General features: G+C 33.4%; 1 protein-coding gene across 5 annotated transcripts in view; it reads left to right on the top strand.

Moving 5' to 3' along the window:
- PPP4R3B (protein phosphatase 4 regulatory subunit 3B) overlaps positions 1–13043 on the top strand; it is a 116794-nt gene that overhangs the window by 21850 nt on the left and 81901 nt on the right. For all 5 annotated transcript variants that reach the window (XM_063078014.1, XM_063078017.1, XM_063078016.1 and 2 more), the window contains exons 5-9: positions 2141–2218; positions 3343–3459; positions 4377–4493; positions 11260–11391; positions 12934–13036. In XM_063078014.1, coding sequence (XP_062934084.1) covers positions 2141–2218; positions 3343–3459; positions 4377–4493; positions 11260–11391; positions 12934–13036 — 547 coding nt within the window. The remainder of the gene's footprint in view (positions 1–2140; positions 2219–3342; positions 3460–4376; positions 4494–11259; positions 11392–12933; positions 13037–13043) is intronic.

The following is a 13043-nucleotide window of genomic DNA, read 5'->3' as shown; positions in this document are numbered from 1 at the left end:
AATACATATATTGGTATACGGTGCTTTTGTAGCTTAAAGGATATTGTCAAGATGATTATAGCATGGTGTTGCGACACCAAGGTCAGGGGTTTGGATCCCCTCACTGGGCAGCAGCCAAAAAAAAAGAAAAAGAATATTATCAAGAGTAATGCTAGAAATCAGGAAAAAAAAAAAAAAAATACTGGGAATCAGAAAGCATTCTCCTAATGGGCTATAATACTTGAAATTGCCTCTCTATATAATATTTTATGCAGTTCTAGCTGTCAACTCATAAGTACTAAATCATGTAAGAAGAACTTAAACGGAAAATTGCATTCATCAGAGTTGGAACTTTTTCCCTATCAAAATATTCTGAAAAGGTTACAAATCTTTAGACAGGAAAGAAGACTTAATCTGCGAGAGATGCAAGAAGATAAAAATTTATAAAAGTTGTGCGTGGAGGTAAATATGTACTTATCCACCAAAACCTAAAATACTGAGACTAAAAGTATCTGAAAAAAGTGATTTGAGGGATTTGTAAAAGATCATACATGCTTTTGAACTCCCTCAGAAGATGGATGATTCAGGCCACAATACATAAGGTCTAAAAGGAGTCAACAAAATAAGTAAGAAAAAAAACAGCATTCTGAGTCAGGCTAATGAAATGATTTATCTTTGTAGTGTTTTGTCTTTGTAGTACCACCAATTGATGTGTAGTAGGAGAGCATGTTATACTCACCCTGATTGTGCCTTGGAGTTTTCATTCATTTATTTGTTTCATATATGTTTCATCTTATTTTAGAAGGTATTTAAGGGATCAGTATTACTTAATGGATGATTCACAGTAAGAAAAAGGGCAGGTGTTTGAGTTGTACATGTTAAGGTTTGATTTTACTGTCAGCCATACAGATATTACTGCTGCAAACATTTTTAGAGCATGCTACTTTAATTAATTAAAATCAACGGAAATTGGGCCGAGCCCGTGGCGCACTCGGTAGAGTGCTGCGCTGGGAGCGCGGCGACGCTCCCGCCGCGGGTTCGGATCCTATATAAGGATGACCAGTGCACTCACTGGCTGAGAGCCGGTCACGAAAAAACGACAAAAAATAAAAAATAAAAAATAAAAATAAAAAAATCAACGGAAATTTCATCCCATAAACGTGAATTTTGAAGATAATTGTAGTTTAAAAGCACCAATAATTTTTGACAATTTTTTTTTAGCGGATTTTGATGGAAATCTTATGTGATTTTCAATATTTATGTCAGTTTGCTTTGTAATTTAATAATCCATGCTTATTGTAGAAAATTAGAAAATATTGATAAGCAAAAAAGAAAATCACTCATAATCTTTTTTGGGGTGGAGGAGTAATAGGTAAGGGGATTCAAACCCTCTTGACCGTGATGTTATCAGCACCATGCTCTAACCCAGTGAGCTAACTGGCCAGCCTGAAAATTACTTATAATCTATCACCAAAAGATAACCACAGTAAACATTTTAATGTTTATCCCTTCTAGACTGTAGACACAAAATTTATACTAAAAAAATACGTATTCTACTATATTTCTCTTTGTCATTTTAAACAGTGAGAAAATTGTCTTTTAATACCTCAGAGTCATCAGTATGAAAAGCAGTTATTGTAGTGTTTTGTCATTTAGTTATATCCTTACAGACCATGAGAACATGTAAGACTCTATACCAGTTGGCCGTAGGCTATTATATTTCATGAATTCTTGTGTTCTAAATGGCTTTGTAATCTTATCTGCTGCCAGAATTCAGCCTCCTTTACTGCTGTCCCTGTGCTGTGTCTTGTAATTCTTATTTTTCTAATCTGCTATGGACTGACAAGGAGATCCTTAGACTTGTTTAAACTGTGTTTACATTATGAGTAAATAGACCTTGGGGGGGGCTAGAGAGGCTATCAAAGTTAATGAGTTTTCATGCATCACCCCAGGAACATCTACTTTTGTTTTGCAAAGTGTTTTTTAATGTTGAGGTTTCTGATTAAATTAGGTATTGAGGTATTTATTTATTGAATGGTGTAGTCAAGTTTTGGGAAATTAATGATGAAAAGGCTGTTGGGTTTTCAGCTACCTTTATTATAATCAGAAATGTGTAAATTTATACATTTATTAATATTTCATAGTAATTGTTCTCACACAGGAAGACGAGAAGTTTTTGTCTGAAGTTTTTGCACAATTAACAGATGAGGCTACAGATGATGATAAACGGCGTGAATTGGTGAGTTATTTCTTCTTTATTTTTTTTTATTATTTTTTTTTTTTGGCAGCTGGCCAGTACAGGGATTGAACCCTGGACCTTGTTTGTTATCAGCACCACGCTCTAACCAACCAAGCTAATAGGCTAGCCAGTTATTTATTCTTGAAATTCAAACTCTTAAAGAGCATTTATTCTTATGGCATGCACAGCTTTTAATCTTGAAATTGCTAATTTAAGAGAGAATTTTTTATAATTAGTATGAAATGAATGATATGTATTTAAACTAAACTATACGATGATTATTCAAAGTTTCTAAAATTTGTTGTTTTGTATATTTTAGAAAACTTAAGATATAGTGATGTGTCCCCCACCCCCTAGTCAAGGAAAATGTATACCTTATAAATTGCATAATCAGATAAGTGATTTATGTTAGGACAGAATTCAAACAACATCTTTAACGTTGTAGATGTTCACATTATAGAGATGTTTTTCTTTTTAAACAAGAGGTAAGGAGAATTCTTGAATAAGCGAATGATAAATAATTTAATTCTTTGAAAATTTTTTTGTTTTTGTGTTCATAAGCATTTTTTTTTTTTTTTAGATAAAACCATGTTTTAGGGAAGAAAATAGTGATTGCTGTTTATCAGATGTTTGCTGTTTTATCAAACGTTATGCTCAGATTTTGGAAATTTTGCAAAATAATGAAAGATTGCCAGCTTAAAACCATCCAAGTCATCTTCAGTATAGTTATTACTAGCCTATTCAGTTTTCTCATTGGTAAAATTAGAGTTTTAGACTATGGAATTTCTGATGTCCTTTTCAATTCTTAAAATTTATCATGTTTTTGAGGGCTCTCTGGGAACCCAGCCATCGTTTATTATAGAATGGTGAAAATGTGTTCATATTTTTACACTGAATGTCTTTAGAGAGTTAATTGGTCAGTGTTTGAGAAATAGTGCAAGATTTACTTTGAATGGGGTGCTAGTTTTTAATATTTTTTAAATGTAGGTTTTAAGGAACCAGTATACTCTGAAAAGATGAGATCCTTCAGAAGGATCTCCCACACTGGTAGATCATATTATAGTGTGTCCTGCAAGTTCATTTTTATGTTTATCAACTTCTCACTATAATTTCTAACTTTACAGGTTAATTTTTTCAAGGAATTTTGTGCATTTTCTCAGACATTACAACCTCAAAACAGGGATGCATTTTTCAAAACTTTGGCAAAATTGGGAATTCTTCCTGCTCTTGAAATTGTAATGGTAATTATACAGTTTCTTTTCATTTTTTTGTAATAAGTTTAGATTGTAGATGAGAAAGTATTTATTACAGTAAAGCAAATTGAATTCTGTAATTTAGTTTATCATTCACTTGATATTGAATACTACAAGAATGTTTTCATTTTTCAGATTTTTATTAATTTAATTTATAATATCAATATGTAGTCACTTGTATATAATATGGCTTTAAGGGAATGAAAGCTCCATTAATTTCTTGTGGTAGCACATGTTATATAGCCTCTGGAAGACCCTACTGTACTTATGATCAACTGAGGGTGTTAGACCCCTCACCAGGCTTCCCTGGACCACACTTTGAGAACGGCTGGGTCAGGGAATGTTTTCAGAATTACCTAAGATTTTGTAACTTATTAATCATGCATTCTTCATGTGTTGGAGGAGAAAGCATTCAGGATTACTGTCTTAGAAAACTAAGTTGTGGAAAAGGGTAAAAAAGTATTCTTAAAGGCATCCTCTGTTAGGCAAGTCACATCAGTTATTAGAGAGTAACCTCAGCAAATCCAGGACAAAAGACAACTTTTGGAAGGCTTTGAAGCCTTAGCTAGGAGACGTCATTCAAATTTTTGCGTATATTTAAATAAATCTCAGATTTTTTACACTCTCTTTAAAGCGTTACTTTATGATCCTGTGCTGATTCTTATATTTAAATTTTCTGAATATTTCTTTATGGTGGTAAAAAACCAGCAGAAACTAATCATTGAGCTGCCTAAAACTTTTAATATTTATAAAAAAGAAAGGAAGAAAAGGATGGCGAGGTTATATACAACATCTTAATCCAAAAAGTTGAGAGGTAGGTAGTTCATGGATTTGGGAGAGAAAGGGGGATGTGAGAATAACTTCTGTTAACAGTCTCTAAGTGACCTACTTTTCCTTTTTATCAGGGCATGGATGATTTGCAAGTCAGATCAGCTGCTACAGATATATTTTCTTATCTAGTAGAGTTTAGTCCATCTATGGTCCGAGAATTTGTAATGCAGGAAGCCCAACAGAGTGATGACGTAAGTAATAATGCTTCCATTCTGTGTGAATTACCTGTAGAGTAGTGTTTACATACATTTGAGAGAAAAAGCACGACCGTGATCTTAATCTTTTTTATCAGTTGTGACTTTGGCAAACTCAGAGTATCTGGCAATTGATTTGCTCATTATAAAGAAAAAAACATATTCAAACCAAAATTGAGTTAAGTTAGAATAAGATTCTTAAATATTGGTCTTAAAAAATTTCAAATACTAATGTAATTTCAAGCCCTTGAGAGATCTACAGGTTAGGTACTTACCTAGTATAACTAAGAAATTGCTTTCATTTGTTCAAAAAAATTTTTCTAAGTGGGAATGAAAGATAAAAATGAGACCAATGTTGTGTTTTCCCACTACGGAAATACTTAAACTTTCCCTTTAAACTATTTTAAGGACAAGATGAACATACAGCTGTAATTTAAGTACTTTTTCTTATATTAAAAATATTTTATTCAGTAGGAGATAACTGAAATATAATTATGTCTCCCCCCATTTTTCTAAACTCCTCTAAGTTTAAGTTATGTCCCTTCTTAAGGAAGGTTTTTGATTTCCAATTTCGATTTGATTCTTGCATGAGTTACTGTTAAATTATAGTTGTTTTATGTGTTTTGTGTTTAGTCTTGTAATTTCTATTTAGATTTGTACTTTTTATCTTTGTTAATTGTTTCCATTTTTTTTTCTAAAGCAATTTTATTTTAGAATTAATTTAGGCTAATGCTATAGTTTAGGTAATAGAGAAGTAATATTTTACTTTAAAAAAAAAAATCTAGTGATGCTAAATCTGACTTTAAAGAAATACCTAGTTTATTAATCATTCTATAACCTTACTGTTGATACTCTTATCTAAGTGCCACCCTTTACAAAAGATAACTTTGAAATTAAAACTCGTATTGCTCTATCCTCAGTGATGCGTGTGATTAAAAGCATTCATTATAAAATTACCGTGAATCTCTTAGGCCATGTAAGTGATTAACTTTTAGGATACTAACTCTTTAAGCTTTGATTTCTGTTTTCATTAGAAATAATTCCTTGTTTAATTGATGCATAAGACTTAGAGAAGCAGTTATTGATTTTTCATTGTGAAAAATCCCTTTCTCAGTTTCTCTTTTCTTATAATCACAGTTTTCAAGGTTTTTCATTTTCCTGAATTTTGTGAGATCTAACAATTTTAAAAATTTTGTTGTCTCAAAATAATTGTTAGCCCACAAGAGATGATTAAATTTTTTTTGTAATTTTTCAAAATTAAGGGTTCTACATGCTGAATTCTATATTGGGCTGGTGGTGACCTTTAAGAAGAAAAAAGAAAATAACTTACCAGTATATTTAGGGAGTAGTTGATATTTTGATGCCCTTTTAAAATAAATGCTCTAAGTTCGAACTTTTTCTTCTACTCTGTGGAGCACATTTGGTTTTAGCAACATGGATTACAATATTAAATCATGTGTTAAGACACAGGAAATATTAACTTTTTTTGCTATAATTATTGTTTCTGTCCAAGCTGGAAGAGGTGATGTAGCAATAATTGTTGTCTTTTTGTTTGTCTTTTGTTATGGCACATATTGCACATACTATTGTGTTAATGGCCTTTGAAACATTCAGTAAAAGTTATTACAGAATCTGACTTGATAAATAATGCAGGTATTATTTTGGCAGGTATTTTCTCATTTAAGAATAGATTAATAATTTAATTTTTTAGATATGATAATAGCATTGGGATTATGAGTCCTTATTTTTTAAAGAGCGGTTAAACCTCAGTGATCTTCTGTTCTATTCTGCTCATTGTACTAATGGAGAAACAGACATGCAAGAGTTATTAAGGTCACTTAGCAAGCTAGTTATTGGTAGTACTTGCGTTAGAGACTAAATCTTTTGAGTTAGCTGCTGTTTCTGCTCACCAGGCTTGCTGTATTTTGTTAACTAAGAAATGAAACATGCCTTGCAGCTAGCTTAGTTCCTGATAATGTTTTTAGTTCATTGATATGTGTTGCTTTGCCTCCCATGGATTTGTCACCCCTTTTCCCCTGGGTGATGGAGCTGCCAAAGATTACTCAAAGCCCATCTGTTCTGAGCAGTGAGAAGCCTCAAAAAGGGGTTAATCTTGCAGAACCCTCAAGAGCAAGGCATTCCTTCCATTTGGGAAATTAACCACAAATTGGGGTTCTCTTCCCGCATTTATTCTTCAGACCATGAAGTTACAGGAAGAGAACACAGGTGGGGTTTTTGCTAAGTGCTGTTTAACAAGTTTAACAATAGAAGCTGGTAACATGCCATTAAGTCAATCCACTAACTAAAGCTTGATTTTAGCAAACATTCTCTTCTTACAGCAATATCCCTGTATCTTTACATATCAATCAGTAACCTGTCTATCTTTGAGCCAGCAACCTTGCTGTGTTACAATTCTTTATCTTACAACAGAGACTACATAGCCTGGGGAAAATTTGCTGTCCTTTGCAAGGTCAGTATTTGAAACTGCATGGCCCTGTCAAGTAGATTTGCTTTATGCCTACTCTACAGATATGTGTTCAAGCATTCATTATATTGCTTAGGAGCTATTCGGTCATTGTTTCTGAGCGCATATTACTACTTTTGAGTGAATTTAGTAATACATTGTAATAGACTAATTTCAATTGTTTTCTGAGCTGAGTACCTCTGGGATAAGAATATTTTGCCATTCCATACTTTTCTTTGCAGCATAATCTCTAGATCTGTGGTTAATTCCAGTATTTTAGGAGTTGATTTTTACTTAGTTTGGCAGAATCCCATAATTTTATAGTAATAATGGAAGCTATTATGTATCAGACAGCTCATTTCATTTATTTCCCCTCTCAGTGTCTTTCATTGGCTGAGGTCTGGTGTCTCACCAACTGTATTTGCATGTATTTTGTCCTTTTCTTGGTTGTATCAGGTAGAAGGGTAAATCCAGTTCTTGTCACTTCATCTTGGCCTGAAGCGGAAGTCTGATTTGACTTTTGTTTTCAAAGCAAATTTTATTGCAAATGACTGGCTCTTATTCAGTATTGGGCAGTTTATGGATTCATATCTTTTGTACATTTTCTTAATTATTCATGTCTCAGTGAGACTTCAGAACATTAAAAGATAGACTCATTTGACAGAAAGGTTTTGAAACATCTTATCTGGAAGGTTTTATACCATTGAATGTAGAAGTTTGTGTTATTATTCTGGGAATTCCACCTCTGTCCCCTTTTTTCCTGCCTCTTTTTTTCCTCTTTGTCTAAGGCACACTTCCCTGATTTTTTTCTCTTCCCTTCTTCCACAGTGGAGCTGTAATGATAGGCTAGAAGAGTGCTGTCCGATTTTTATAATGATGGAAATGTTCATTCCGTGCCATTCAATAATGTAGCCACTTGCTACCTGTGGCTGCTAAGCGCTTAAACTGTAGCAATTATGGCTGAAGAACTGAATTGCTAATTTTAATTTAAATAATCTTTTATGGCATGTGGTTATCCTATTGAGCAGCACAGGGCTAGAATATTTACTATCTGTCCTACCAGTCTAACGTGTGGGTCTTTTATCTGTAGCCCTTCTAAGTGAAGGAATATTTTGATCAAATTTGTATTTTAGAAGAATAGTTCTGATGGCATTGTGGAAGACAGATAGCTGGAGAAGGAAGGGCTGACATGTGACAGAAGAAAGGCTGAAAGAGAAAAATAAGGAATTAATATATCATATTTGGCTGCACATGTCAGAAAAACCAACCTAAAATAGTTTTACCTAATAATGGTTTTGTTTTATTTATTTCACAATAAATCAGTAAACAGCTCCATGATGCCAAAAGCTCCATCTTTTGAGTCAGTCATGTAAGGTTCTTCTGCTTTTTATGTCTGTTACTTCAAGGTTGCAAGATTGCTGTTTCACCATTAGGCAGGAAGAAGAGAAAAGACAGAAGGCAAATAAATGGGAAGAGCTAGATAGCTTTTCATTTTAAAGAAATTTCCTGGAGGTTCCACTTAGAAATTTTTACTGAAAATTCTTTGGCCAAAAGTGAGTTATGTGGCTACCTTTCACTGCAAAGTAAGCTGGTAAGTACAGTGTTTTAGCTGAGTGCATTACCTCTCTGAACAAAATTTGGGTCTGCTAGCCAGGGAAAAAGAGAACAGGGACTAGGTTGGCATCTGGTGGTATCAGCCACAGTGTCTCTATAGCTGCCTGATGTCCGAGGGAGACAAATCAAGTCTCATTTACCTCTGCATCCAGTGCCAGGTCCAGAATATCTGGGTAATGTGTAGTCCTCTTCTTCGGGTCTAGATAAGGCTCCTGATATTTCAAAACATAATTTGTCTGCCCACATCACCACAATTAAATATTTTTGTTTGGAAAAAGAGAAAATATACATACAGCAAGCATTCGTTGACATCCATGATGCACTGGTCTGTCAAATATTTGTTAGATTGGAGTAGCATGGTTCCTTGTCCCTAGAGGTCCTTGATAACCAAATTGGCAGGTCCCACTCCCTGCCCCCCCTACCCGGTTCTGATCTTGGAAGAATCTCTCTTGCCTGTTGTCTTCCAAAGCCCCAGTTCCTTCCCAGCTGTGGCTGCACCTGAGGTAGGCAATGGAAGATGCCTTTCCTTGAGAGCTTGAATAGCCTTTGTAGCCTACTTCCTGTGGTGTGAATTCTCTGGTGGTGGTTTTAGAGATTAAACGATCTCAGTTTATTGCTTATTATGAAGCTTACTTGACATTTAAGCTCCCTCAACTATTTAGTAGACTTCTTTAGTATTTGCTTTTGGATTCTAAAGATCTTATCTAAGCATAATCTTTAAGCCTGAAGATTTCCTTTTACCTACTAACCACTGTGCTCTTCCTATCTCAAATTTGGGTGGCTTGAAAAAGTTCTAAAGAATAAGATTCAGTGGTGCTTATAACTTTGTCTGGCAGAAGATTTTTAAAGAAGGTCTTTGAGAAAGTGCTGTTCTTATCTCCTGAAAAAGCTGTAGCTGCCTCTAGCTTTCTGTTTCACCATGAAATATATCTTTTTTTCACTTCCACAAGTCACCAAATCATGGGACTGTCAGTCAACACAGGTCTTTCCCCTTTTATGTTTGCTTATAGAACCGCAGAGTTTTGCCATTGATACTTACAGAAGCTGGAGGGCCGGCCCGTGGCTCACTCGGGAGAGTGCGGTGCTGATAACACCAAGGCCCCGGGTTCGGATCCCATATATGGATGGCCGGTTCGCTCACTGGCTGAGCGTGGTGCTGACAACACCAAGTCAAGGGTTAAGATCCCCTTACCGGTCATCTTTAAAAAAAAAAAAAGAAGAAGAAGAAGAAGCTGGATTTATGAGAAACTATTTGAGAGAAAAGACAAGAATAAAAAGTTTAAAGAGTATATGTTAAAACGACATTTCAGTGTTTGAACTATATCTTAAGAAGTCTTTCTTGCCACTATCTTTTTTGGATGTAATTTAAATTCATCATTTGTGATTTTTTTGCCTAGTTTTTAAGTGAATGGGTATATGTTAGAGGATTATATATAATTCAGCAAATTATTTGAGGTCTTAACTAACTGGTAGAGTCCAAGTTGTACACATTGACATAAATTCAAAGTAAGTAAATACCATAGCACTAGTCTGAAGAAAGCTCATTGGCTTTCTTTACTTTTTTGTAGTATCTTATATGCTTTGCTAAACATGCCAGAATAAGAAACAGAAGTGGATAAATATGGGATCTTGTGTCTGGGTTTAATAATCAAGCTATGAATTTTATTTCATTAGGTCCTCTTTGAAAAAATTCATTCTGTTTCTAATGCCATGATAGAATTGATTCATTTGTGTTCAACTTTGAAAGATAGTAGAAGATAGGGTTACAGTTTTAAGCAGTTAAGTTGCTATGACATGGTTTGGTTGGTTCTTCATTGCATTTATGATCACAAATACCTTCACAGGGAAATAGTTTCAGATAACACAGTACCCAAAAGTTTGGAAGGGGCTAACAAAACAAACAGTAGCAAAAGGTGCTTTATACCAAGACTTTGCTACAGAAGTCTCCCAATTTAAGACATTTATCTTGATTCCATTCAGTTCCCTTAGTTCATCTTCATTTACCACCTTTTCCCCCCAATAATAAACATATTCTCAATTCTACTGAGTTGATGAATTTTTCTTTGGCTTGAACAATCACTTTTTGTCCTACTTTAATGCTTAGGGATTTCTTCTTTTAAAAAATACAGGCAGAATGCAAATAAATTTTGTATCTGCAAGCTGCTTTGTAGCTTATTGCATTAAGACCCAGGAACATGTTATTAATGTAACAATCTAATTGACATTAGATATTTTACCACAGTGTTCAACCATTTACCTCCTATGAAGAGTTGTGTACTGGGTTGTTTTTTATTATTTTTTTGCTAGGAAGGGTTTTTTAATTAGAGGCTGAGATAATCTGTGTTTTTCGGGTCACATGGTATCTGATCTTGCTTGTTTAGTCAATCTCTAAATTCATGCCTGAGGCTGAAAGCTAGTATGAGAATCTGTTAGAACCTCCAGTGAATAAAAATAACTAGTAAGTGATTTTGTTTTCCACTTCCCTATAGGTTCGGATATACTTTGCTTCCCCCCCCCCCCACTATAGTATATTTATAGAACTTTGAAAAGCATTAGGAAGAAAAAAGCTTAAATAAGCTCTTTCATTCTTTGTTTCTTCTCTATATGATTCTGATTTTGTTCTTTCAATTAGAGTATTTATCTTATATTCAAACCAGGCCTAATGGAAACTTTTTTTTTTTCCAGGATATCCTTCTTATTAATGTAGTAATTGAACAGATGATCTGTGATACTGATCCTGAGCTAGGGGGTGCTGTTCAGTTAATGGGACTTCTTCGTACTCTAATTGATCCAGAGAACATGCTGGCTACAACAAATGTGAGAAATTATCCTGAGATCAAAATGTTTTGGCCTAGTCAGTTTTAAATGGTTTTATAATAAAATTTTGAGAAACAACAAATGCTTGATTTTTTGTACATTTGGTATTCAAGTAGTAATGATATTCTTATAGCAGGTCATTTGCAGCAAAATACAAAATTGTAATCTGTTGAAATCTTAGTAAAATGTTAGAAATTCAGTTTATGTCCCTTTGCCTGTTTTTTTTTTTTTTTTTTTTTTTTTTTTTTTTTTTTTTTTGGTGGCTGGTTGACAAGGGGATCTGAACCCTTGGCCTTGGTGTTATCAGCACTGTGCTGTCCCAAGTGAATTATCCAACCAGCCCATGGTCATATGTTAACTTCTTAAAACTTAATACACAACAGTGTGAATATATTTAATGCTACTGAACTGTACACTTAAAAAGGGTAAATTTTAAGTTATATGGTTTTATCATTCAAAAAAATTAGTATATACTGAATGATTTCAACTGCATAGTAAATTATAAAAAAGGATTTAAGGATTAAGTATTCCAGAATATTAATAGTGGCTATCCCAATATAGAGGGATATTTTCCCCTTTTTAAAATTCCCTTATAATTGGAAAATATGTACATAATGTTTAAATCATTGCAAGTTTGTGGACCCAACTGTATAAAGAATAGTGGCAAAAAATCAGAAGGTATTATTTTCCAAGTGATAAGCTTAAAATTTTTAAAATAGATCTATATTTCATCTAGTGGCTCCATAAATTGTTTCAGTGGTCTTTCTAACTTGGATAGGTAGTAAAATCTGGGGTTGCAGATTTAAGCAGTTAAGTTGCTATTACATGGCTTGATTGGTTCTCTCCTCCCCTTTTTTAAAATGTTTACTCCAAAAAAAAGAAAAACCAAAACAAAATTTTTAGTTGTTCTTCAAAAATATATTTAAATATTCTTTTTCATATTTGAATGTTTTTTTATTATTATTATTAAATATGAGAGAATTTTATAAAGTTCTTTGAGTTCTTGGGAAAAAACTTAATACACTGTGCCAACAGTGATGTTTATTATGCATGTTGTTCTGACTCATGTTTTGTTTGTGTTTTCTGTGTATGTTTTTTACCTCGCGTGGTTATTTGTGGTGAGAGCACTTAAAATCTACTGTCTTAACAAAGTATTACACACTTGAAAATTGCTATTAATTATAGTCATCATTTTGTTCAGTAGATTGATTGGTTCTTCATTGCATTTAGAAAAAAAAATTGTTCTGAATAATTTTCCTTGGAAAAACTTTTTATGATGCTACCTTGTCTTTTTCTTCCTTTCATTTTTATTATTAACGTATAATATGAAATAGACTTGATTTTCAGTTCTGCAGAAATAAGATTTAAGTGAATATAACTATTTTTTAAATTTTTTTCACAGTATATAACTAGTTTTTGGTTCTTTCACAGTATCTTAAAGTATCTGTTGTTTGTATGTGACCTGTACTGCTAATTCTTGGAGATTTTTTATTAATTACAAAGGTAATAAAGTATTCTTTTTTAAAATTCTATATTTTACAGAAAACTGAAAAAAGTGAATTTCTAAATTTCTTCTACAACCATTGTATGCATGTTCTCACAGCACCACTTTTGACCAATACATCAGAAGACAAATGTGAAAAGGGTAGGAT

The sequence above is a fragment of the Cynocephalus volans genome, chromosome 14, assembly GCF_027409185.1.
Source record: "Cynocephalus volans isolate mCynVol1 chromosome 14, mCynVol1.pri, whole genome shotgun sequence".
Lineage (NCBI taxonomy): Eukaryota > Metazoa > Chordata > Mammalia > Dermoptera > Cynocephalidae > Cynocephalus > Cynocephalus volans.
The sequence above is the reverse complement of the archived record's forward strand: the minus strand, read 5'-3'. Positions and strand labels throughout refer to the sequence as shown.